Here is a 25,986-nt window from a genome sequence, read left to right on the forward strand (position 1 = left end):
TTTGGACTTTTCTTTCTGATTTATCTGACCTGGTAAACTTCTTTCCCAAATACTTATTTCTACTATCCTTTAAATTTGACTTGGCTTCCTAATTTGGTTTTATTATCTTCTTGGGCATTCATAGCTGAGGTCGATTTCCCCCCTTTGGCTGAAATATTGCTTTTAATCTAGAATGCTGTAGGTTTTCACAACAAATCCAGCCCCTGTTGAATTTAGTGGGGAAGTTTCCTTTTATTTCAACTGGAAAAACATAATGGCCTGAATGTACTTGGTGGGTTGGCAATTATACTGTAGCCTAAGATAATTGTAAAGGAAGGGATGCTTATACAGAGGCCATTATAGTAGGAGTGGAGCTAGTTATGTGCTTTCAAAGAGTGCTATTGTGAAGATAATTTTTAATAAAAAAGTACAGAATTATTTTAATGAGACGTCTGTTGAAATTTATCATTATGAAACAAATACTAATTACAGTAACAAACATAAGTAAAATACAGTTATGTGTGTACGTTTTTCAGGCACACATATTTTGCCACAGAAGTCTAGAAAACAATTCTTGTGGAATCTTACAGGTATTGATCAGATATGCAGCCTGTAAGGCTATAAGCGCAGGGTGCTTACACTGCTACAGTGTTTGGTCCTTCAGTTTCAGTTGTTCGATGATGGTGGCATTTCAGTGAATGTGGCTTTCCTTGAACTGATCTTGGGAATAATGTATCTGCAAAATGTGGCTGGCCTGGAGTAGAAGTGAAATAGAAGTAAGGCAGTGTGAAAAGCAGGAAATTCAGATATTCTCCTTCCTCTGAGCCTCTGAGAACAGTTGGCTCCAGTCATATACTGACTGTAAAACCACTGCTTTGTGACCAGAATCATTAAGAGATGCCTTTTATGTAATCAGTTTTTATTCAAACAGGGATGAAAGACCGTTTATATCGAATTTAGCAATTGAATATTCATCCTGGGTAGAAAAGTGCAATTGTGTATATCACCTAAAGGTTTAAAGCATAAAGTAACATCACTGTTGGAAATGATAATTGGTATGGATATCATAAGCATTGGTATTGTGCTCGTCAAGGAATAATGTTTTCAATGTGCACAGAAGGGTTAAGAAACCAATCTCCCTCAACAGACAGAACAAAGTACTGTTTTCCTGGGCAGGCAAGAAACAAAGGGGTTTACCAGGGCCAGGCCATAAGGAACCACAGTCCTTTTCACATGTATCACTTGAAGTCCAGTAGAAGAGTTCCTTGATACAGCTGAGCGCATAGCTGAACGTGCTGTATGGAATTAATCTTCTAATAGGGAAGGTAAATGATAGGGCTTTGACCATTCTGTTTTTCATTCACAAATATTATGGTGTTTTAAAGGTTGACGCTAAGCACCTGAAAAAAGAAAAATGTTGATGTAAAGTTCTTCAGAATCTTCAATCAAATAATTATATGTGACAGCCACCTTTTTCTGGTATCATTCAGATCAGGAGACTAAAATTAGTTGATCTCTGGTCATATTACAACCCATCTTTCTAATGAGGTGTGTTTGTAGAGGGAAGCTGTGGTGCTTGGAAACTTTGGATAATTGCATCCTCATTTTTGTAAAAAAAAAATAAGGACAGCTTAAACCCCATATGAATTCCCTATTATAAGAACCTTGTCTGGACTATATCTGCCTGAAGTAACTTTACCTTTTGAAATGTAAACTGATGCTTTTTAGAAGGAAGTTTTGAATTAGTTATTTCTCTTCCCCTCACCATTTTCAGATCAAAATTGCTAGTTTTTTTAATGTTTAGAATTTTCTCTAGAATAATATTTCCTAGCTTTTGGGTATTCATTTTTAAAATTAGGAAAGCTTAGTGGATGGGCAAGAGTTCTCACAAAAGTCTGTTATCTACTACCTCTTGGTATGTGTTCACCAAGAATACTTGTCTCAGTGTGGTGAAAGGATGACAGCAGTTAGCTAGTTTCAGAGCCAAGTGCTAGACACCTATTTGGCCCCCGGGCTGCCACGTTAGCATTATTGAGTTTGTTTTCCTAGCGTCCTGGCCGTTTCTAATCCCCTGGGGAGCTGCAGTGCAGAGCAGCTGGATACTTTTCATCTCACAGTGATGTAAAGGTTTAGTAGACATGAGTAGGGAATGTAATGCCAAGTGCAGTAGGTAAAGCAGGCTGAATGTGGAGCAAATATTCCCGTCAAGGCAGAGCCTGGCAGGGCTGGTGCACCCTGAGGGGCTGCTTGTTTGCCCCTCTGCTTCTGTCACGGACCTGGTGTCATAGCCATGTCTGGCCCTCTGGCCCTGTGTGGTGATGGCACAAGGCCCTTCTCTTAGTTGCACTCTGAATACCAGAGTCCTGGTAACTGTTTCTCAAAATGATCTTTTATATATATATATAACTGAACTTTTGTTTCAGCGTTGTGTGATTCCCTCTGCTGTGCAGAGGCTTTGCCTGTTGGGTGATGCCGACATGCTGTAGAGGATATGTCATTTGCATACACGATCAATTGCTCAGGAGAAAAAAAAAAAAAAAGAAAAAGAATGGGAGGGAAGGAAGCTTTTAGAGAGACTGAATTTTCTTTTTCTGTCATATGGTGAAGTAATGTATGTAGATAATTCAGTGAATGATGAAGTTGTCGATGTCTCTATGATTATGTGCTCATGGGCCTCACTTGAAGCTCCCTGGTTATAAATGTTTGGTTATTATGTCCCTCTTGCTTTCACATAGCAATGAAGTCTTCATGAAGTGAGCAACCTTTACCATTGTTGCATACTGACTATATGTACAGTGTATTACAAAGAGCAGTGACGAATATTTATCCCTGTCAGAGGCAACATTAGTGTTTAGCGTATAGCCATATTCTGCGCTACAGAGATATAAGTGAAGCAGATGCTTGACTATTAGATATATAATCTTACACTGCTATTTTAATTTTGTAAATGGCCATGACAAAATGTATAGCAAGAACTCTATAATTTTGGGTTTTTCTCAAAAAATGGAAAGCACATATTTTTAAAGCAAAGTTTACTGGAAAAAAAAGACTGAGTTGTTTTGTTGGTTTTTTTGGTTTTTTTTTTTCTCACATCTTTCTCTAGAAAAGCAATTTCCTTTCCACATCTCTTCTCCAGACCTTCAGAAGCTGCTATGCAGTATGGTCCTATATCTCCATGCTGAAGGCAAGGGGGGATATATCGTATTTAATCAATAGCAGACAGATTTATCTAGGATTTATTTTTTCATTTTCCTCAAAACTACAGGTCATTTTTTACTATAGAAAATGTACTTCACTGAAAATCAACCAGGGTATTTGCTGTCAGTTTAAGCAAGCAAGAAGCAATGAGAACAAGAAAAACATAAAGAAAATGGCCTCAAGGGAAAGCTCTGCATAATGAACTTGAAATTGCTACTGCTGGAAATACTGTTGCTGCTTTTCTTGCCAGGGCTGTCACCTAGCACAGTAATTTTAGATTAAAGTAGAGAGTGGAGCTTATCTACAGCATCACTAAAGACCAAGGTTTATGCTGCTAGATTTTCCCAAACTCTAGAGACCACCATGTGCTGTGGTATGTTAATGGCACTTTTAAAGGGGAAATAGGCCAGAAATAGCTCATGGTCTTGCTAGAAGTTAAGAAGGAGGATACAAAGAGCAGCAACAACAAAGCCTATGGAAGCCATATTTTTAAAAGAAATCTACTCCACGCTCTTTGTGGCAACTTTTAAGTGAAATGAGTGGGGAGACCATGCAACTGAAATGGTAACAATTTGCCTAGAGGTGCAGAGATCATCCCCAAGATTTTTAGCTCTAGTTCCCAACTTCCCTTCCTGCCTGATAAGAAAGTGTGAGGAAGTTCCTTCTAGAGAAAAGTAGACCTGTGGACGGCCTGAGATGCTTATTCCCCAAAAGGACAATCCCTTGCCATATTATTTCTTGAAGGTGGTCTCACAGAAGCCTGGGTTACAGTTCAAGTCCTGCCTAAATGAGAGAAATACAATGAACGAAAAGAAGTCAGATGAGAAATTACAATGCACAGTATTGTCAACTGAACTTCTCAAGAAGATCAGAACATGGATGAATATTCAGTGGTCTTTTTAATGCAGTAACTGCTTTTCAGCGTTACTCATCTATCTGAGCAGTTGCTGTAGCTACAGCATAACCCTGAGAACTGGCAGAGAGAGAATCATGTATTCTACCATGTTCCCTAGCCCATATGAAATATTTCATGAGCGTTTGTATACCTTAAAATAGGTGTTAACTGGAAAGATCTACAAATATGTACACAGAAATTTCTTTCCTAATCCCAAGTAGAGATCATCAACCTTAAATTTCAGGATTTATCTTGTTTAAATGCATTAATATACCCTAAGATATCTTGTCATCCAAATGAATGTTTTATTCTAACTTGAATCCTGGGTTTTTTATAGGAAGTTACATCATATATGAGAAGGTAGTGCATAAAATAAACCTCATTAGTATTTCAGAAGTGCAGGTATAAGGCCATTTATTTATATATGTGCTGGCTGTTGTAAACTGTATGTGACACTAGGGGAAGTTTGTTTATGGAGTCACTTTACTGGAAAATCAACAAGGTCAGAGCTGCTCTAGCTCTAATATTTGGAATCAGTCAGGTTTGACATTTCAAGTTGAAAAAGAGCTCAGAATTTAGAACCAAGTTAAGAATATACTGGATGGATGATTTTGGGAAGGACAAATTAGATTTCTAAATTGACATGATGCAGTGCTGAAACTAGGAACAGCTTGCCTGGATTCAGAAAAATGACTAATACAGAAAAAAACTGAACTTATTTGGGAGGAAGGACTCTGTGTAGGGAATGTGCACTGTATGCTGTGCAGAAAACAAGGAAAGGTTCAGGTATTGGGTGGTTGGCAATAAATATATTGCTAGTACAAAAACACCATGAAAATCAATGAGCTAATAATTTAATTAGGAGCTAAGAGGTGAAACAAGAAGAAATATTAATTACAGATCTCAACCCTCCTAAACTCTTTTCCTGGTTGTCCGGTGGATTGTCACATTGCTGACAGGATACAATTGCCATGGAGATGGTTATGAGAAATTTTCCTGTAATTTAGATTTTGCTGAGTTAATATTTCTTTTCCATGCTTCCGTAAAAAGAAAGGATTACCTAAGTGCTAGTTATGAGGTATGTATTAATATTAAATATCTTTATATAGGGTGATTTTTTTGTATTGTTTGTTACACTTTATATTGTGAACCAGGACTGAGGGCCTTCCCTGTTACAGAGGGACACTGCAGTGGAACAAGGGTCTGATCACTGGCTGTTGGAGCTTAGGCTGATATCTGCAGGGTGGTCATTCTTGTCTTGCTCCTTCTTGTATCAGTTATGTACCACGTACGTTCTTTAGAATACTGGGAAGCCTGTACTTTATGGTGTTAGTCTTCAGCTGAAAATTGTTCTTTTCCTTTATACTTTACATGCTATAATTATGTGTCAAAAAGGTTTCCTCAGCCTTAGGGAAGGATAGCCTCTGCTTTTAACAGCTGTTAAAATATCTGTGAGCTAAGAATTTTAATATATATCATTCTTCAGGAAATCTGTATAGTAATCTAAAGTAATATGACCCTGTTAGACAGAATAAGGTGGGAGTTACTTCTAAGCCTTACTTTTTTCATTGTAAATTGTATTTTTACACCTGAACTTTTGTAGCTCTGTCCAAAAGTTTATGTTGTCGGAGCTTTCACGTTCTCCATTGCAATCCTCTACTGCCAGTTTTAAATATTCCAAAACCTTTTTGCCTGAGACTCTAGCCAAGAAGTACACAAGTAGTTCTGTTACATCAAATGTCATTTGTTGACTGGTTGCAGCTTGCACATATGGTGGAATGGGTGATGGTGGTCCTCCTAGTGAGTGAATACAGAAATTTTTGCTTCCTGAAATATACTAGACATGCAAATTCTGGTAACAGGCAAGAAGGAGAGATCGCCCTCCCTTTCCTCTACCTTGTGGAGCTGATTGTTGCCAGTAGTGCCAGAGAGGAGAAGGGGAGGGAATTGCACTGGGAAACAGAATCTCTCCTGGGACTTACTGAGACTGAAAAAGATATTCCTTCCATTTCTGAAACATCAGTAGGCTGATTATTGAGGTGAGCAGTGCTTGTGCTGAAGGAAAGAGGAAGGAGAACAGCTTTAGCTGAGTTGCCAGTACAGAAAAATGCAGAACGTATACTTATTGCCAAATTCCGGAAGGATTCCATCAAAGTAAAGTCACAGAAGCACAGAGATGAATGCCTGTTGTGCTCAATGGCATTATCCCACTCTGACTACTTCTGAGAGCAAAGCACTAAGCCTACTATAGCAAAAGTTTTGTCTTTAGCTGAGTTCTGCATTGTTATGACCCTTGCACCTATGTACTCGCTCCAAGAGTATTTTTGTTCAGCTAAGAACTTAGAACACCGCTTCTTGCTATTCTTGGAGCAGAGGATTTTCTTCATCCACGTTGCCATCAAAGACAGAAGCTGTAGCAAGGAAAAACTGTTGCCAGCAGCAAGAACCTAGATGCAGCTGTTGAAGACAGGCTGCTGGAAGTGAGGATCTCCTTTCCTGTAACTGAATGAGCACCCATTTGCTAACCCCAGCTTCCCTACCAACCAAAAAGAAGAGCCTGTATTCCTAGATCAGCAGATTCAGAGGCTGCTCAGAGCTGGGGAGTTCAGCTTGCTGGCACGCTTTCTCTTGGTGTTCTTGCAAAAGGTTGAGCACTGTATATCACAGATGTTTCCTTTGTGCTGGATTCTGCTTTTTTGTGGAGTTTGGAAATCTGCAATAATTTTGCTGAAACATATTGAGTTTGGAAAAAAAACCCCACCCAACAGTTAAAATGCAGAATCTGACTGTGTTCATGATGTCCTTGATGTTTCGTTATGCCAGAGGAAAGAAGGGAGTTACTGTGACTCACAGTAAAAATCGTAGTGTTTCAGTTCTCACCTTTATGAATCATACGAAAACAGTTCTTTTTGGGTTTTTTTCATGAGAGCTGTAGGGGTCACTGGGCTGAATTCTCCTTACCGTTGTTATAATTTTTATTACCTTGAATTCAAGGTTGAGTTAGGTTTCGTATACGTACCAATCATTTGTTAATTATAGATGAAGGAATTGTACTTCATTATGCTGAAAATATTCTTGCATCGAAGTAGAGAGATAATATTCGTTAGTTCAGATATTGAGATTTCTGTTTCATCTAAAAATTCCACTAGGATCTGAAGCCAGTCTAAAGTAATAGATGATGACTGTTTCTGTGACAAACTGAATTTTGCTTTTTACACGCTTGCTGCCACAGTTATTTTTGTTATTTGTGCCACATTATTTATAAGAAGCACTTTCCCTTTCTGTGTGTCACAATTTAGCCCAAAGTCAACTCTGTTGATCTACAAATAACTAAGGTCATTAATGGCATTCTTCCTGTTGACAACAAACTGTGCTTATGAGCTATCACCCATAGTGGGGGTTTGTTGGTTGTTTGGCTTTTTTTGCTGGTTTGTAACCAGTGCTGTGTGCGGAACTATTCAGACCTATTGTGATATATGAAAAGTTTTATGATTTCCTCTTAGGTCAAAGGTTTAGAAAAATCTAGGCACTGCATCAGATTTGATGGCATTATTTCTTGTATTTGTGTAGTGTTAAGACTGTTAATTTTGGTGGTCTGCATTCCTGTTCATCAAAGTGTGATGTACCTATCAATAAGCTTTACTGCTTTTCATATAGAAGGGGTGGAAGAGCCATGCCTTTAAGTCCCACAGTGAATCAAAGCTGGAATATAGTGGTCAGTATTTGACCCTTCTGATCTACTCTTTTTGATTATACTTGTGCTACCTGTCATAAAACTTCAGTATCGTAGGTTTAGATAGATACACGCTTAAGGCTTGGCTTTGGCTATTAAACCATAATTGTTGTGAGTGAATTAAAGATCATGTTTTGCTGTACAGGTAAATACAAATCTTAAAGGGGATATTTTACATTCAAAACCTATATTTTTCTTACCTTGTGATTTTCTTCTTTCTTTATTCACGTTGTGGATGGTGAAAATCTGTGGACATTAGAACTTCATTCATTTTGGTGTAATGAATGTGAAACAGGCCATGCTTGATGTTAAAATACCAGTAGTGACACTTTGCTCAAGCATGAGAAACAAAGCTAAAGCCAGACTTAATAAACTTAGCTGGCAAAATATGAATCAAACCTTGTTAAGTACCTCCTGGCGAACCAATCCCCTGATGTGAACAGGAGCTCTGTTGTGATTTTCCCCCCTCCCCATGGTCCAGAATTTAGAGCTCAACCCTGTGAAGTTCTGAGTGTCCGTGAAAGCCGTGTGGGAACTGAAATGTTCAACATAATTTTCCAGGATTAGGCCATTAATTTGGTCCATGTTTTGTGCATTATGCGATCTGTTGTTCTTGAACTAATAGATTTCTCTTTCCCCTCATCCTGAAAACTAGGTTATGTTATGTCAATTCCAAGTCCTGGTTATAGAAATTTATAACTTAAAGGCTTGCTTTACTTCATTTGCATTAAAAGAGAATATTTCCCTTATAAGAAGATTAACATACAGAACTTGGTTCAATAATGTGGTCTTGTTTCCTTAAGATGAGATAGCTGTCTCTGTAATATTAATATATTTTACTTGCTATAATCTGATGTGCCATTTCTCTCCCCTTTTTTTCTCCTTCCCTAAGATTATCGTTGGAGAAACTGCAGTGTTTTGTCTACAGTTAGCTACAAAGGATTTTGAAAACCAAGAAAAAACAATATTAACTGGAGACTGTTGTTATATAAATCCACTGGTGCGCAGGACCATCAGATTCCTTGGTATGAGCAAAATTATTGCTTTCATTTTCTGAATGATGAGAGTGATCAGTTATGTCTTAATTTTGACCTGAGGAAAATATTCAGATAGCCGTACAACATTTCATGTGTAGTTTTAACTCAGTTGCAGTGAGTTCTCTCCTTTTGGGTAGCAAATGAAGCTTCTTGGAATTTAGGATAAAAAAAAAAAAAACAACAGTTGCAGAAACAGCAGTAAAAATACAAAAAATTGAGACCACAAGGGGGTAAACAACCAGCAGGCCGGGCATAGGGTCCAGTGGAGGAAGGAGGTATCCTTGTGCTATAACTATAGTTGATATTTTTCTTTTGGTTATGCACACACATAGCAGCCAAAGTTCAAGGCACTAGGACACAAATTTGTATTTGAAGCCAAGCCCTTTTTAGGGACTTTCTTAGCCTGGTGATTGTATTATAGTCTTTAGTAGAAAACTATACAAAATCCATGCTCCACTGAAGTCAGCTGTAACTCCCCCATTGACTTCAGTAGATATGAGATGTCATCCTTTCTGCTTAGTTCATTGTAAATGTGTTTGGAAGGAGAAGTACCACCATGCAAAATGTCTATTGGATATTCCCAGGTGCTGCTTTTTAATATGTGCAGGGATGCTACAGCAGGGCTTAGTTCTGTTGTTTGCTTCTCACTCATGGTTGTATCCAAGAGAAACAGCTGGAGCAACGAAGCCTTGGGGCAGCTAATCCTCCTGTGTGCCCCAGTGGCAGGGGGAGGGAGGGCATGTGCAGCTGTGTCTGTATTTGCAGTGTTTGTTTTAACAGCGTGCCAGCCTTCTAAGAGCATAATTGCTTGCTGTCACAGGAGTGCTAGAAGTCATTAAGAACAAGACTGTCTTGCATAGTTCCAGCGGAGGTGGAGAGTGATGATGAGGAGCTCCTCCTGCTCCAGTTGTTCTGTGTGTAATCAGTGCCCACATTTCCCTACCACTTGGTGGGCCCTCCTTGCTCAGAGAAGCAAAAAGGAATCGGGAAGGAAGGGATGAACAGAGGCCTCTGCACTGTTCTACCAGATGAGGCATCACTACCCATTATATTCACGCAAAGTGATGTGGCCACCTGTGTTGGGGCAGTGCACACCCGCGGGGCTTGCTGAAAGGGCCCTTCTGTGCAGCCACCCAGCTAGGCACAATCCACTGTTCCCGGTGTCTAGCAGCTCAGGGTGGATTAACATCAGTGTGACATTGCTGACCAGCCAGGAATCATCCCAGAAATCATCCTCAGTCCTCTAGCTTTGAGGAATAAACCTGACCTTCAGAAATGCACATGTTTCTGTGGGATCGTGTCTGCTGTGGTGTATATCCATTAAAGTCCTTGGGGTACCCCATGAAGTTGGGAACTGCCAGAACTCATGCTATATTCACAGTGAGTTGAAGTATGAAGAAGGTAAGGTGACTTGCCCATGGAAATACAGGAGGAAATCTGTAGCTCAGGTAGAATTTGAACACATACCTGCTAGCTGTGCCTCCCAGTCGTGGTGCTGTGTCTGCATTTCCTCCCAGAGCTCATTTCCTGCTTCCAAGAGTATAGAAAGGGACCTCAGAATAGCAGAAATCTGTTTTCTTTTAAGTAATCAGATACATGCATTTCCATTCTGATGAACAAGTACATGTGCTTAATGCTTTGCTGATGTGTCTGATTAAAGGTCTTTAGCATAAGTAGCTCCTCAAACATATAGATCTTTAGCTTACTGTGTTGATATTATGACTAATACACCATGCTTAGAGATGTACCCAGTAGCAGGCAGATGAAGACAACTCGTGCATGGCAATATTGAATTATTCAGTACTTCAGCTTCTTTACAGCTGCGAAGGGAAAGAAAATGTTTGTCCAGTATGTGTTAATGACTTTTCAAGTTACTTCTCCATCAGAGCCAAACTTCCTTCATTCTCAGACAGATTTATAGGGTAAAGAAGTTGCCTCTGTCACTTCTGTTTGACTTTTTCTGGGCAAAAGTCAGGTACCAGTATAGCTGTCCACCCTGAACAGTGGAGATTCACGGCTATGAGGTCTAGGAAATTGGGCTATTTGTATAAGAGATGAGTGTGTTCCTCTGAAGGATGGAGAGAGATCAGGTGTGCAGGTACGTTGCAGTCTTGCTGCTGCAGATGTATAGGGAAGTACCATCTGCAACGTGAGTCACAGTCTTCAGGGTACAATACATGTGAAGGTTTTTCATGTCCTTAAATGCAAAGAGCTGGTATATTACTTTGATAAATACTATAGTATGTTGCCCTGGAGAGAAATTGTCAGGAAATTTAACTCTTTGTTTCCCTCTTTAGGAATTTACGCATTTGGACTGTTTGCTACGGACATCTTTGTAAATGCTGGACAAGTAGTAACAGGGAATCTTGCACCACATTTTCTTGCACTTTGTAAACCCAACTATACAGCACTTGGATGTAAACAATATACACAGTTCATCAGTAGCGTACATGCCTGTACTGGAAATCCAGACCTTATCATGAAAGCCAGAAAGACATTTCCATCCAAAGAAGCAGCACTAAGCATATATGCAGCTATGTATCTGGCTGTAAGTATATTGTACTATTTAATGTCACTGTATTTTTGAGAGCAAATGGCTCATGCTGTGAGTGGAGGAGGGAGGAATGGCGAGATAAGACAACTATTGGCTGATTTTTATATATGTAAACCTTCTATGAGTTACTGTGAGGCCTTTGAGAATTTGATTCATTGGACTTAATTTTGACAATTACACATGTAGTGGTTCTCTGAGCCTTGAAAGCTCAGGCAATGCTGACAGAGGGCACATTGTCCAAAAAGGGTTATAGTTTTGGGATAACCAGATTTTTGTTTTACTTCTTCCCAATTTCCAGAGAATGTGGGAGGAGGCTTTGTTGGGTGATAAAGAATAAGGGTAGTGATTGCCTGTGACTGGTAGTGGGTTCCTTTCATATTTTAACGCAGTACAGATTAGTAGACTTGCACACAGCCATATTCTTTGGTGGGGTGAAGCAGAAGAGTGGGCATATGTAAATGATCTCTGCCGGAGATCTGTGCATGTCTTTAGGTATCGGAATTGGTATTTGTAGGTACCTCAGTGCACATGCAAAGTCCGTTTGGCTCTTACTCTGTAATGAAGTGGGCTACAAGACAATCCAGCCCTTCCTCTCTCTCTCCTCTCTGATACTGGGAGCAATGAACAGGCCTGGGGTAAAAACTGGTGTTTACTGTCCAGCATCAGAGCTGTTTTGGAGGCTTTGAGAAATGTGGTGGGGCAGATGAGCGGCAGAGTGGCTAACGAATCTCAAGTAACTCTGTGCACTACCCCTTGGCTTAGTTTGGAGTGCACATTGTTGTAGTCCGACCCGCGCTGGTAATCACAGTCCTTTGTAGCCCTTTGGATGGGCTCAGGGCTGCCTTTGCAGTGTCCGTGGGAAACTAGGCAAGTGTGCGTGTGTGTACCCTTGTGGTCATGTCAGGAGTCATCCCTTAAATTCCCTCAGTATTATTCCCTCAGTATTTGAACAGTAGCCTGCCTATATGTGTATGTGTGTATGTATGTGTGCAGATATGCACATGTATATATGTGTGTGTGTGTGTATTGCTTTTGAGCATACACTTAATGAGCTGACTTTTGACTCCTGATTGATCTGGAAACTGATACTTGCCAACATGGCAAATATCCCAATCCCATCCACAGACAGTGTGTCAACTCCATGCTTCTGAATATGGATTTAGAACCAGTTGCTTAAAATCTGCAGCACTGACAACAGCATTTACTAAAAGTTCCGTGTGAGCAATGTCTAAGAGGTGTGGATCATTGTTTAGTACGGCAAGTGTATCTGCAAATAGGAGATGAGCAATAAAGTTCTATTCTAACTTCAGGCAAGTGTAAGACTCTTAATAGTATTGCCTTTATTTGGGGAGATAGCTAAGGCTTTGCTTCACTGAAACCTCTAAATTTGGCACAAGCTATTTTAGAAAATATTCAGCATTCTTCATTTTAATTGCTCCTATTTTTCTCATCCATCTGTAAAGTTGGATTTCCACTGTTGCCATGAGTCACAGTAACTAAAGGAAACCAACTGTTCAGCTACTGCAAAGCAGGAAGAAAATAGTGTTAATACATTTTAAAAACAAAAAAAGTAGATATTAGTAAGGTCTAATACCTACCATCAATGGCTTTTGACATGAGCACGGATACTTAATGCAAACCTTATGGTGTCTGTGATCGATATACAGTTAGCAACACTAAAAACTAAAACTGCTGTGATCTGTTTCATGACTTTATAATCTTTTGGTAACCACAGAAATTAATATATCCTGTGTCATTACTGTATTGCTGCATGATGCATGACACTGTCATCATTTAACTAAAGCACTATAAACTGCTCTCAGGATTTCTGAATTCTTATAGGCTGCCTAATAAAGTGAATTGCTATGATGTATCCACTAAGTTGTAGACTGCAATTTAGGTCCTTGATGCAGTGTTGGCAGGTTTGGTTTCTTTTTCTTTTTTTTTTTTTTTTTTTTTTTTCATCCTGTTGCATGGTTGCAGCTAAAAGTACTGTTTATTACACACCAGAGAAAGAAGTGCAGTGTTCCAATATTTGGGGTCATGTCCTTACACTGTCATGATGTTTATCAGGATAGCTGGCCCTGATTAATAACTTTCTCATCACTATTCACTGGAGTAGAAAATTTAAACAGTAGCCTAGTCTTTGTATGGGCTGTGGTACAACTGTTATGGAGAGCATGGACATAAAGATCTCCATATATTACTCAGCTAGTATTTCATGATCATATAATCTCTGATACAAAATATGCTTTATTTTTAGTTAACTGAAATGTTTGGGAGAAAGGGAGGGATCGTTACAGAATCCTCCCTGGATATTTGAGCCAGCTGTGGGCAAACCAAAACCAGCTTAAAGACATAAGCAGGCAACAAGCTGATCCAGAGTCCTTGGTCTCAGAGGGGGCTAATTAAGCAACAGACTTGTGTGATTTCACCGATCAACCCATTTAAAAACAAAGTGTATGCTTTATTTAATAATTCCCCTATCTCATTCCATTTAAGTGCAGCCACATCTTTATCACCTAGCATCTGTGCATATTGTCTTGTTAACAATAGCTTCTTTTTTCATCTAAGTTCTTGAGTCTTCCTTTTTCCCCCCTCCCCTCTTTTGAGAGTGGGTGGCTGCTATGGTAACTCTGAATTCCCCTCCTGCTGAAAGTACAGTCTTTTTCAAACAATTGTATTGCTAATATTTAGACCTCTCTGTAGTGTTTGCCTCCATTACTTTCTCTGAGTACCTATCAAGAAAGACTTAGCAGTGGAAATGTTGCATGGCAGCACAGCACTATGGCGCTTTCTCTACCCTGCTCCAAACACAGACACTTTCAAGGATGCATTCACCTTCAGACTTTTAAGTTTCTTTTTTCCAGTGTACCAGAGTCTTAAAAATGAAGTACTATAAATCTATTCCAAAATCTTTAACCAAGTTGGCTGCTACCTAGATTTATCCTTAGGTATCTGCTCAAGTCAGATCTTTTGTTTGTTTTTGCTTGAGTTGAGTTAGTAAATTCACTGCATCTGTTTTCAGTTCTTACCAACATTGCAATTTACCCTTTCTCAGCTGGAACAGCATCTGATACCATGGGTGTTAAGGCAAACACTGAAGGTTTATTAAATAGAATATAATTGTATAAGCCACATTTTAATATGTGTAAGCTGACACAGCCTGGACAATTAGAGGCATATTTTGAAGCAGCCAAGTATGCACATACTTGGGTTTTTTTCCACAACTGAGGCACAGAAATGAGAAGTCATGAGTCTTTTTTTTTTTTTTCTTTCTTTCTTTCTTTCTTTCTGTTTTTGTTTTTTTTTTAGGGGGTGGGTAGGGTTTCAAAGTTATGTGCAAAGATTTAGACAATTTATTCCCATGGATATAAATGTGAGACTTGACAACTGTTAATCACCTTTGGTGCTGCAGCACTTAGGGGATTGGTCATTGCTGGTTGTAGTTCAAGACAAACTTTAGTTCATTATATAAAACTTTGCTTTTTCATTGTTTCTTTCTTATTGCATTGGACAAGCGCAGCTGGCAACCAACCTGTCCATAGGGTAGTGTTTGAACTTGGTGTTACTGCATACATTTCAGACTTGCTTTGGATGTGTAATGATAGAGGAGCAGGTTTAATGTCTTGGCAGTTGACATAGCCCTGAAGTCTGTAGGCTGCTTTTGTTGCTTTGTACTGTGAAACTTTGGCCTCAGCTACTGCCTCAGGCAGAGCTAGCAGGCAAAGCTGACAATTTTTTCCTCTGCAGAGCTTTTGTTGGGCCAGCGATCATCTTTTTTGCAAGGTTCTTGCTCCTGGCATTCTGCCGTATAATTTTTGCTGTTCACTGTGTTTATAAGTCACTGTGAAAAGACAGCAAGGCAGTCTGGGTCACAGTGGTGGCAACATGGTGATGTTCTGCTCCATGTCACTCCAGTCTATAAGTGTAGGTGTTGTCTCACCTTTCCTTTGTCTTGAAGTGACTGTCTGGTTTCTGCTCAATGGGCAACTGGCAGAGGTGTGACAGGCCTGTCTTTGATAGGCTTGTGCAGGGGAGTGTTCAGGAGGAAAAGGAGTAGCAGCACCACCTTATTGAGTCTGCTTTGTCCATTTTTTGTTAGGAACTTGAAGAATTAAAGGATTTTTTTTGCTGCTTTTCAGGGGCAGTGGTAGGAAATTGGAATTTATTTTTCAGCATCTAGTGCAGCAAGTAAAAGTCCCTCAATACTGATTGTACAACATATATCACAGGCTTCATACATTGACTGCGTTACTTTCGGGCTGGATAGCAAAATAACATTTCAATTTGATTCAGGTTTTTATCTAAAGACCTCTAGGTATTTCTTGTCAGTCAGTTCTTCATTACAGTTCAATTGCTCAAGATAATGACCTCTGTAGATTGAATCAGCTTTAATTAATATTTGGGTATAGCTTACAATCCTGGTAGATTGAAGGATACCTCTTTTCTTCTCTAGTTGTTTAGTTACAACTGTGGGGAGCTCATAGTGGGAAACTTAATAGTAAGGTCCAGCATTTCTGGAGCTTTCTTGTCCTTTTGCCAACCCAGACCCCTGACTTTGAAAGCCAATTTTTGTCTAGGGTCATCAATAATTACTGCAAAACTTATGAGGAAAACTGGAGGAGGCTTCAAAAGCACTAAAAAAAAAAAATCTTCAGTGGGCAGTTGCAGAAAGGCCCAGATGATTTGAGAATATGACTGTGATTTGCTCTAGAAATAACCTGACCCAACAATTATTAATTGAGGAAACTGAAGAGCTTTTAGAATATCAAACAGGATTCTAACTAAACATTGAACCTGGTTATAGAGTACCATCCACTATAGGCCACTGCTTTCTCAGCTTTTTCATCTCGAAGTGTCTTTTCTTGTAGGGATAATGACTATTGAAAGTTGTGTGTTCATCAGGTGGAATATCTATAACGCTACTTATATTACATTAATAGTTCAAGATTTTTTTTTCTTTAAAAACAACACATTATAAAAGCAAAACAAAACATGAGATAATTTATATTTGGAGCACTGGCTGGGATAGGTGCCTGTAGAGTGATTCCTTTCTCTTTCTGCTTGTCATTTCATGAGTCATTATTCTCTGCCCACTAATGGACTTGTCTGTCTCTTTGTCAGTCCCCCAGACCATCTGCTTCAGGGAGGACCAAAACAGCAAGCAGAGAGAGGATCTTCCTACCCACATCCCTGGGCCTTAGGCTGGGAAATCAGCTAGGAAAATAAACCTTGTTCCTGGCTGATGCACCCAGCCTGATGAGTAGCTCCACTGTAACTAAAAGGGGACTCTGGGACCTCTTAGGTGTGTGTTTCGTGAACGTAGATGTTTGTGTGGGCGAGCCTGAAGATGGCTAAAAGAAGACAGCTAGGAAGAGCTTGCAGCATAGCCCAGGAGGCCAGGCCACTTTGTCCATCACTTGACATACAATTTCTATTCTTCGGTTGGTATTTTGGAATGATTTTGTTTGCGCTGGATTTAGGACGTACTTCACATGAGTCAGACTTGCAACATGATACTTTTGAAAGCTTTCCCAGTACAAGCTAAGTGACAACGCTATGATTGTTCCTTAAATTATGACATGAGACAGCCATGTCAGAAATCTCACAGGTAGCTTTGTCTTTGGTGATCATGATGCTTCTGACTTTCAAATACTTATTTTCAAAACAACTTCAATTAAATTTTTTCTTTCGATTTATGAGGTTCTCTGAAGACATCACTTCCAGCATCTTGAAGACTGAAGGTTAAATGTGTGTGTTTTCCTGAAAATCTAGTAAATATTGGTATATAGAATTATCAGAAAACATCCACCTCCTTATATGATGCTCTGCCAGTGTCTGCTTGCTGGTATCACGTTCATATCTTTTCATACTAAAATCTTATTTCAGGGAAAAAGGAACAGCAATAGCAGATATTCTTCAAGAGGAGATGTACTGCTGATCTGGTGTCACAGGAGAATGTGCAGCCAGCAAAATTAATTCTAACTACTGTATCAGTCCCTGACCTTACATACAAAATCTCTGCTGTTGGTCTTGCTGTTGACTAATTTTAAATATTTCTTTAATTAGATTCCTCCTCTCCCAATTTCAGTTCCTAAAAGGAACTGAGATGGACTTGTTCAGTAAACGTCTTTAGCCATGTAAAGACTTATCTTGTCATTCGTTCCCACTAATGTTTTAAATGACTGAGCCATTCTCCTTTGTTGATACTGCATTTAATATTTATGAAAAGTAAGAGAAGAAAAATCTTGTCATCTTTTCAAGAAATTTATTCTTTGTCAATTACTGACTGCGAGGGTTTATAGCTTTCCTTCCAGAATCAAGAAGAAAACAACTGCTTAATTATATTTTATTCTTAGTGGAAATCGGATCTTTGACTGAGTTGGCTGTGTTAATATATTGTACTAGAGCTGCAAGAGGCCAAGTTTAAAAATGGGCATCCTTCCTGCCTTGAAAAAGCCTAATTTGCTATGTCGAGTTTTGCAAATATACAGGCTTTTTGCTGCACTCTTTCAGAAAAAAATGACCCTGTTTCTATTGATTCTTTTAAAATTTTATATAATCCTATTAACATCAGTGGTATCTGTTCTTTAAAGAAAAGATAGAAATGGTACCTATGCTCGCAGAACCCTCAGGTTATTTTGATTAGTGGACTGGGCATGACAATCTTGACTGCACGTACAGGAAGAGATTCAGCAAATGGAGGTGTTTACTCATGTGAGGCACAGCACGAGTCTGCAGTTGTTTTTGCTCACTTAGTGCTTTGTGTGAGTAGGGATATGAAGGACATGCTTAATTGTAAGAAGATTCTGAGAATTTTCTGCAGAGCACTTTTCAGTTTAGCTTTGTAATTAAAATGTTGAAGTTTGACTGAAGTACTGCAGAATCAAGTATTACAATATATTTTGACTTCATAAAAATTGAGATCATCTTCATGGGCAATGACCAGGTGTTATAGATAACTGAAATCTGCCACTGAAGCCTGCCTTAAACAAGGTACACTCTTTTTTGAGTTGATTTTTTTCTTCTCAGTATAATTTTGATTTAGTATGCCACAATACAGTATTAAATGGAGGATAGCTTCCTGTCAACTTCCCTGTGTTAACTTCACCCAAGCTGCATTTGAAATTTGGTGGTCTTCCAGCATATTCCAAAGATTGGAATGTTTTCCCTAGCACCAGATGTTCTAGCAGGTAGTGTGAATGTGGGTAATGGTAGTAGTATCCAGGAGTACAGAGACCCACTAAAATAGTGTTGCTGAGTAGTACTGCTCTGTCTGTAGCTTGAAGAAAACCAGTGGGGCTAAAAAGCTGGAAATCAAAGTTGGGGTTGTCATATCAGCATTCCACATGGTAAGAGTAACTTTCTGAAGAGAACCTGCGAAAATATAAGGAGCTAAGGTAAAAGGATAGTCAGCAAAGGGAGAAACTATTTCTGAAATGGTCTAGGAAGAAGAGAGGAGAAAGGTGAGTTGGAGATACACAATAAAACTCTTTCAAACCTTTTGCTCTGTCTGTGTTAGTTGAAAACTTGCTACTAGTTTGCTGTTTATCACATAAGGTACACTGAAGATGTATGTGTTGCAGTACTCTGCTGTGATTTTAAGCTTAAGCTTTGATTCATCCTCTAATGGATCTTTCTCTAGTGTTTTAAATAAAATTACTGTCAGATGTTGCTTTTTTCAGGTAAGCTCTGGCCACTACTTCCTACACTTGATTTATTGTAACTGTAACCATGCTTTTTTGACTTCTTGACTAGATTATTGCAGCACTTCGTAACTGATTACCCAGTAAATTCAACAGAAATTTCAGAGAGTACACATACAGAAAAAGAGGTCTGCCCATTCCTTAGCCAAAAATGAACTGGTTCTTCAATGCAGATTCATCTGTTTCCCTTTGCAGTTCTAAGTGATGGCAACGGAGTCTGTAGTGAAACTCCACAGAAAATATTTACATTCTTCAATCTAAAAACTTCAAGTCTATCTAAGTGTGAAGTTTTTAGGGATTTCAGTGGTTTATTGCAGAAACATCTGCAGAAAGTAAATATTTTTTTTCCCCCTCAAAAATCTTGTTAGTTAAGTATAATTTTTCAGGGGGGGAACTTCCAAGCAGCTCTATGTCAAGATTCAAGAGAAAGAAAATTCAAAGATTTGGTATTAATTTCTACCACTGGCCCATCAGAGCTTGGAAAGTGCTGGCTTAAACCTAATAGTCCCTAATGCACCCTTAGGGAAGAAGAGCTGCTCTGTCATGAGGCAATGTTTTTAATTCAGCAGTATTGCTCAGGGAGAGTTAGACTGCAAGCAGAGCAGATTTATGCATCAAACTGAGAAATCAAAGTTTCTGCATTTAGATTGGTTTGTGTGCTGGGAGGGATTGGTACTAAACATCCTCAGTCACCATCTGTGAAGAACAGAGTTGTATTGGTTCAGCACTGGTTGAAACTATTCCACATTATTTATACAATAGATTTATAAAAAATATGCTGGCATTTAGTTCAAATTTCACTGCTTTTTGACAAATCTCTAGTTAATCACATGGAGAAGTTGTATATGATGAAGAAAGGCATTTGGTAATAAAAACAAGACCTTGAGGTAGCCCCTTTTAGGGTAAAGATCTTTTTCTATTGTCAATGCTGCACAGTGAAAAATCAGTCTGCTTACCTCTCTTATAGATAAATACATAGATTTGGAGTAATAGAATGGGATTGTGTAATTTGCCTGTTGTTATGGGGGCTTTTCAGGTTCACATAAAATGTAATTTTGCTGTATCGTCTAATTCCTTTTCTGTATCCCGGGAGGGAGGGGAGGGGAAGTGCCAAATAAACAGTCTATTCAAACAAAATGTAGAGGGTTTATTCACCAATTAGTGGGAGATATCAATCAGTCTTATACTTTCTTCCTTTCTGATTTTCAGATGTATATCACCAACACAGTAAAAGCCAGAGGAACAAGGCTTGCAAAACCTGTTCTGTGTTTGGGCTTAATGTGCTTGGCTTTCCTTACTGGAATCAACAGAGTAGCAGAGTATCGAAATCACTGGTCAGATGTAATAGCAGGATTTATAATCGGAATATCTATAGCAGTATTTTTGGTAAGTGTATATTGGTGTCATTTGTGCCTGAAAAAAAAAGTGTTTAAATTTGTATCTCTTAAAAAAATAAAAAATAGTAGCCTGACTTTTCAGACAACTAAATGGCAAAAGAGGTGTGTTTAATTTTTTGTTTTCAATTAAATATCAGTTTCCTTAAATTAGATTTATACACACTCAGAAATGTGAAGTCAAGAAAGGACTGACAAAATTATCTATTTTAAGACTTCCTTATAAACAGATTGTAGCATTTCAACCAATGATTTTTACACCAAGTCCCACTTTAAGTGTATACCTGTCAGAAAAATGTCTAGTTATGATTTCATGTATAAAGTACTAAACTCAGTATAGTAATATCTACGCTGATCAGAGAACAAGTAACATTTCTTTTCCAGCTTTAAGGTAACCCTGTTGAATTTCTTTGCTGCTGACTTAGGTTGACACTGAAATTTTGTTATTCTGTATCAAAAAATCCTTGTTCTTTTTCTGGAACTGTGTTCCAAAACCAGATCATTAGTCATAGTTCACAATGACTAGTGTCTGTGTCAGAAAGCTGCCGCTAATCTGTTAATCACTTTCACTGATAACTTCAGTGTGAGACTATGGCATAGAATAGTTACTGCTGTTTACTACCTACAAGCTGCCAGACAGGCAAACTTGCAATAGTACTAAATAGATCTTGGATTTTTTTTCACCATGAAAACACTTTTGAGCTTAATTCTTGGATCTCAAGGTCTTGATCTCAAGGTCTTGATCTCAAGATCTTGGATCTGAAGGTTTGGCTTGGCTGAGAAATCTCACAGCGATGGCTGAATTGGGTGTTTTCACTCTTCAGAGAAATGTGAGGGCACCTTTAGGTCTCTATTAAAATATGCCTGCTTGCACTTCCAAATGTTCCCTTCCACACAAGTAGTCCAGGAGTTAAATTTGGTTGTTCATTTTTAAGAAGTTTTTCCATTCTGTCTGTGCCCCTAAAGTCATAAAAGAGAACAGAATAGAAATGCGTCCCAGCATTTTTTCTTATATTTTGTGATGTATATTGCATAAACTCCTTGGAGTAACATGACATCAAATTGAGCTGTATTTTGAAGAAAATACAATGGGCAAACATTGCTGCCCAGTTGAACGTCTGAGTTAGTAGAAACACTAACAAACTGGTATATATCACATCCCTAAATCCCTGTGTGAGTCAGTGCCGCCCTGAGCTGGTTTAGAGTTTAGTTCAAATTTGGGGATGGTCCTTGCCGCCTCATTCTCCCTTTCTCACTCTCCATTTGAGAACGTCTTTGCTGGTCAAAACTTAGATGGTACTGGCCCTTCAATAGGAACATAGGGTGTTTGCCGTGTTCTGCTGCATGTGCTCTGGACATCTGTTCATTACCTTGCTAGTAATTGGTATTCTATTATTCAGCTTCAGTAATGCATTTGCTTTTTAAGAGGGTTTTTTAGTTCTCGGATGATGCGTGTAACGATGAATTGGTTGAAAATATTTTGTCTTGAAATATTAATTAAGGATTTTCTGTAAAACATGAACTTCACATTTCTGTGTCTCTAGTGTAAGCTGTGACTAAAGCTGGTGTCAGTTCTGCCTAATTATAGATGTCAGGATCAAAGCTCAAAAAAATGAGTTGTTCCTTAGCTGTTCTGTTTATCTTCTAATACCTTCTAGGTTGTTTGTGTGGTAAATAACTTCAGAGGACGTCAGCCAGAACATGAACGTTCTCATATGGAAAATCTGGCCCAGATGCCCATGATCAGCATACCCCGAGTAGAAAGCCCTTTAGAAAAGGTAAAGTTTGACTTTTTAAAACCCAATTAAATAAAATGTAGTTTTCCTGGAAAGATGATCCCAAACTATCTTGACAAGTGTGCCAGGGTAATCAGATTTAAAGTAAGGAGACATGGCAGTGAAGGAGAAAGAAAAGAAAAATTGAGAGACACTCCTTGGGAGACTCTTCGTATCGCCTCCAAGAGCAATCACTAAATACCAGTCCAGTTTACTGCTGTAGCCACCACTGAGGTCCTGGAGTCAGGCTGAGCAGATCTGAGGCCACCTTCCCTTGTGTTCCTCAAGTGAGTTTGGTTAACACTGTGGCTGAGAGTCCACAGAGTTTGAGGTGCTTAGAATAGAATTCTAACCCCTGAGCCCAAGAGGTTATGCAATTTAGGTACTAGTGGCACTTGTCCTGTTTCTTGGGGGTATGTCCTCAGGTTAGTGTAGAGCATGGGATGCATTCCCTTCCAGATCAGCTGTGGGGCTTTTATCAGCAGCCCCATGCTAGCCTCAGGACAGGGCACCCACTTGGAAACTCTGGGGATCTGACATCTGCGCTAGCAGGGCGAACAACTTAATGAACGTGATAATAATGGGGAGTAACATGGGTCATACAGTAACTGGACCGGAGCCATGATCACTTGCCATAGCAAATGGGATTTTGGATTACATGCCAGTGATAGTCTCCTGCATATGCCAAGACTTTTTGCATGAGCAAGTACTGTGGTGTGTTGAAAGCTTATTTGAGTTTCCTGTAATACAAAATCATGGTTTTTTGAAGGTCATGTTGTACTGTGTGTCAGGTAAGATTATGTCTAAATAATTTTATGAGCAAACAAGCACTGAAATAGATAGCATAACCAAATAATGAAACATTTTAGATGTTTTTACCAGGGGGAAGTTTGAACTACTGATACAAAGTTTGAAAGCAATTCTACTTTTTCTAATGACTTTATCTGTCATTACTTGTTAAAGTCTCTTGTGTTATTGTCTGTGTTTGAAGATAGTAAACAATTCTGCACTGAGTAGGGCGCCAAAAGTATGTTTCTATGACATTGTTTTAAATCCAAATTACTCCTGATATTTCTTCCATATTAAACATAAGAAGTGTTTTTAACCACTTCCCAGTCTGAGTCACTTGGAACTGGTGGAAGTTGTCCTTTAGTAAGAATCGCTGCTAGCCCTAGGTTTGTCATTCCTATCCCTAAAAGAAAGATTTATTTTCAGAATGATCTAACGTGCCTTTTTGAACCAAATGTGTCTAAGCTACTTCTGCTGATACCTTGTCACAAGGAGGGCAATTTCATTTGCTTGAACAAGCATTTAATGATGAATGTGTATCTTCAAAACAATCCATTCAGTAAACTTTCTGTAAAATGTCAAAACAGAACAAGATGTCAGTTGGCCTAGACATACCACGTTAATAAGAGTATGTCTTATTTATGCGCTAGGCTCTCCTGCAATAGAAGCTATTTCTGTGGCTCAAAAGCCATCATAGATAATAAATGTACTTTCTCTGGCTGTTGAATTTTTTTTTTTTTTCTGGAAATAAAGACCTCATGTGAACTTAGTCTTTCTACCTGAATTGGCCCCCTTTCGCTCTTTTCCTGAGACTTGGCCTAGGCACATTTGAGATGTGGGGAAAGCTATGGAAGAGTGTGGAAGGGTGGTGGCAGGATAATGTTTGCTTTGCTTGAGAATGACCTCTACTGTTTGTGAACTGCCCGGGACACTATTATATGGATGAACTTCTTTCTAAACCCATATTCCTGGCAGTAGAGGATAGCTATTTACTGTTATGGAACTTCTGTCTAGATATTTAAATTGGATTCTGCCCATAGGGTGTTACACTTGGTGAGATCTCAGTGGATGGGTTCATCTTTGTCTATGCTGCAAAGCCTTTCTCCTTTCCAGACAGAGAGGATGAGATGGGAGGATGATAATGTGGAGACTTTGCTATTTGTTGGGAAATGCTTTCTTCTGTTTCCAGTCTCAGAAAGTTTAAATTTTAATATTTGATGAAAAATTTAATTACATATTAGTGCTTTAGGTGGTGAGGTTTTTTGGATTTTTTTATTATTATTTTTAATATTCAGTCTAAAGTTTTAGATAGAAGCCGAACCTTTTAAATAAAAAGCACTAAGAAGAACACTTCTGTGAAGCTAAGGCCTAAATTGAGCCATCCCAGTTAACTACCATCACTACAAGAATTATTAACTTAACCTTTGCTTTTTAACTCCTTTCCATTTCTTATGTCCTTTGTTCTCTAGAGAGAGAGGGGTGCTTAATACTTGCCTGTGCCTACTTTAGCTATGTGCAAGTTACTTTTCACTACATTTCAGTTAGGGCTGTTCCAGTGCCATATTCTGAATGCACATACATTTACATTTGGCTTATTTAAAATCAGTTTTTCCTTATTCTCAGTCTGCAAGCTTCTGTGCCAGTATTAAATACAACTGTCAGAAATTGGCTACTAAGAGTAGCACAAATCCTGACCGACTGAAGTTATCATGGGCTAAGGCAGTGCTAGCATGAAGCAATGCAACTCTGTTATTGGTATTTAAAAATAGTAACTATATGGGTATCTGGGAGCTAGCAATTCAAAGATGCTGTCTTAAAGAATGACTTCATTAGAAATACCTTCCAGATGGGACCACACTCATTGCTATTTTGTTCTAAATTCACTGTAAATGAATAAGAACATGGTGCATCACGGAGACCTGGAAGCACCTTATTTTCATGTTTCCAGATCAGCTACTGGCTATTCTAATGATTTTTCCTGCTGGAGAATGACTGCTTTTGGCATGCTCTCCATGCTGCTGCTGTCTTGAGTTCTGGTGGAGGTCAAGAGCTACGCTTGAAGTGCACTTAAATAGGAATAAGTGTACTTGTAATATTCTGAATTGAGCTGCTGCCGGTTAATGACAAGGGTAGATCACTGTTTGCATGACACTTCTGTTTAATTGTGGTGCGTGCAGATGATTAAGCTGTTCTGCATGGGTACCCACTTCTCATGTACTCAAATAAGTCATAGTTGCAGAGTGTCTCCTTGAAGAATCCTTGCCAGAGCTGGCTCAGCAATGCAGACTTACTGCTTTCACCTTAAGTACATTCATCCTCAGAATTAATGAAAAGAATGGAAGCCAAGAAATCTCATCACTCACCAATCTGCTGCTTTTTCTCTCCTGTCTCTGACCTTCTTTGTCTCTTACAAGACAATTTGTGTTTCAGTTAGCCAGCACTCTCCTACAGAGAGGGTGCTGTATTCCACAGTCAAGGTTGGAGACTCCTTTTCTTTTGCGAGAGTTACTGAACAGCTATTCTGGGTGGTACCTGGAGGAGTTTAAAGTTCAGCTCCATCCAGTGCAGTCACAAAGTATTTTTTCCTGTTTCAAGGGAGTCTGACATTATTTCGTGCTGAAGTCACTTGAAATTGGTCAGGGCTTACAGAGGGCTCGTACGTGTCTTGTAGTAGCTGCTGGCTCTCCTAGCCTTTTTTTTTTTTTAATAAGTAGTCCATCTTTGAAAAAATCAAATACAAAGGGAACATGAAGCATTTGAGAACTAACTGAGGCAGTAGACAGAATACTGAGGTAAGAGGTTTTAGAAGGAAGGGGTGGGTTAGGAGGGGCACAATGGTTCACCTTCTGTGGGATGAGATGATTACTGTGTCTGATCATCAGTGCTTTCTGTAGCTGTTCAACATTACTTATTTGCACAGTGG

The 25,986-nt window shown here is 38.9% G+C and overlaps 1 protein-coding gene across 4 annotated transcripts in view; it reads left to right on the forward strand.

Annotated features, from left to right (window-relative positions):
* PLPPR5 (phospholipid phosphatase related 5) overlaps positions 1-25,986 on the forward strand; it is a 232,395-nt gene that overhangs the window by 199,429 nt on the left and 6,980 nt on the right. For all 4 annotated transcript variants that reach the window (XM_005237254.3, XM_055815099.1, XM_055815100.1 and 1 more), the window contains 4 exons: positions 8,698-8,830; positions 11,140-11,390; positions 20,315-20,491; positions 22,158-22,277. In XM_005237254.3, coding sequence (XP_005237311.2) covers positions 8,698-8,830; positions 11,140-11,390; positions 20,315-20,491; positions 22,158-22,277 — 681 coding nt within the window. The remainder of the gene's footprint in view (positions 1-8,697; positions 8,831-11,139; positions 11,391-20,314; positions 20,492-22,157; positions 22,278-25,986) is intronic.

The sequence above is a fragment of the Falco peregrinus genome, chromosome 10, assembly GCF_023634155.1.
Source record: "Falco peregrinus isolate bFalPer1 chromosome 10, bFalPer1.pri, whole genome shotgun sequence".
NCBI classification, from domain to species: Eukaryota; Metazoa; Chordata; class Aves; order Falconiformes; family Falconidae; genus Falco; species Falco peregrinus.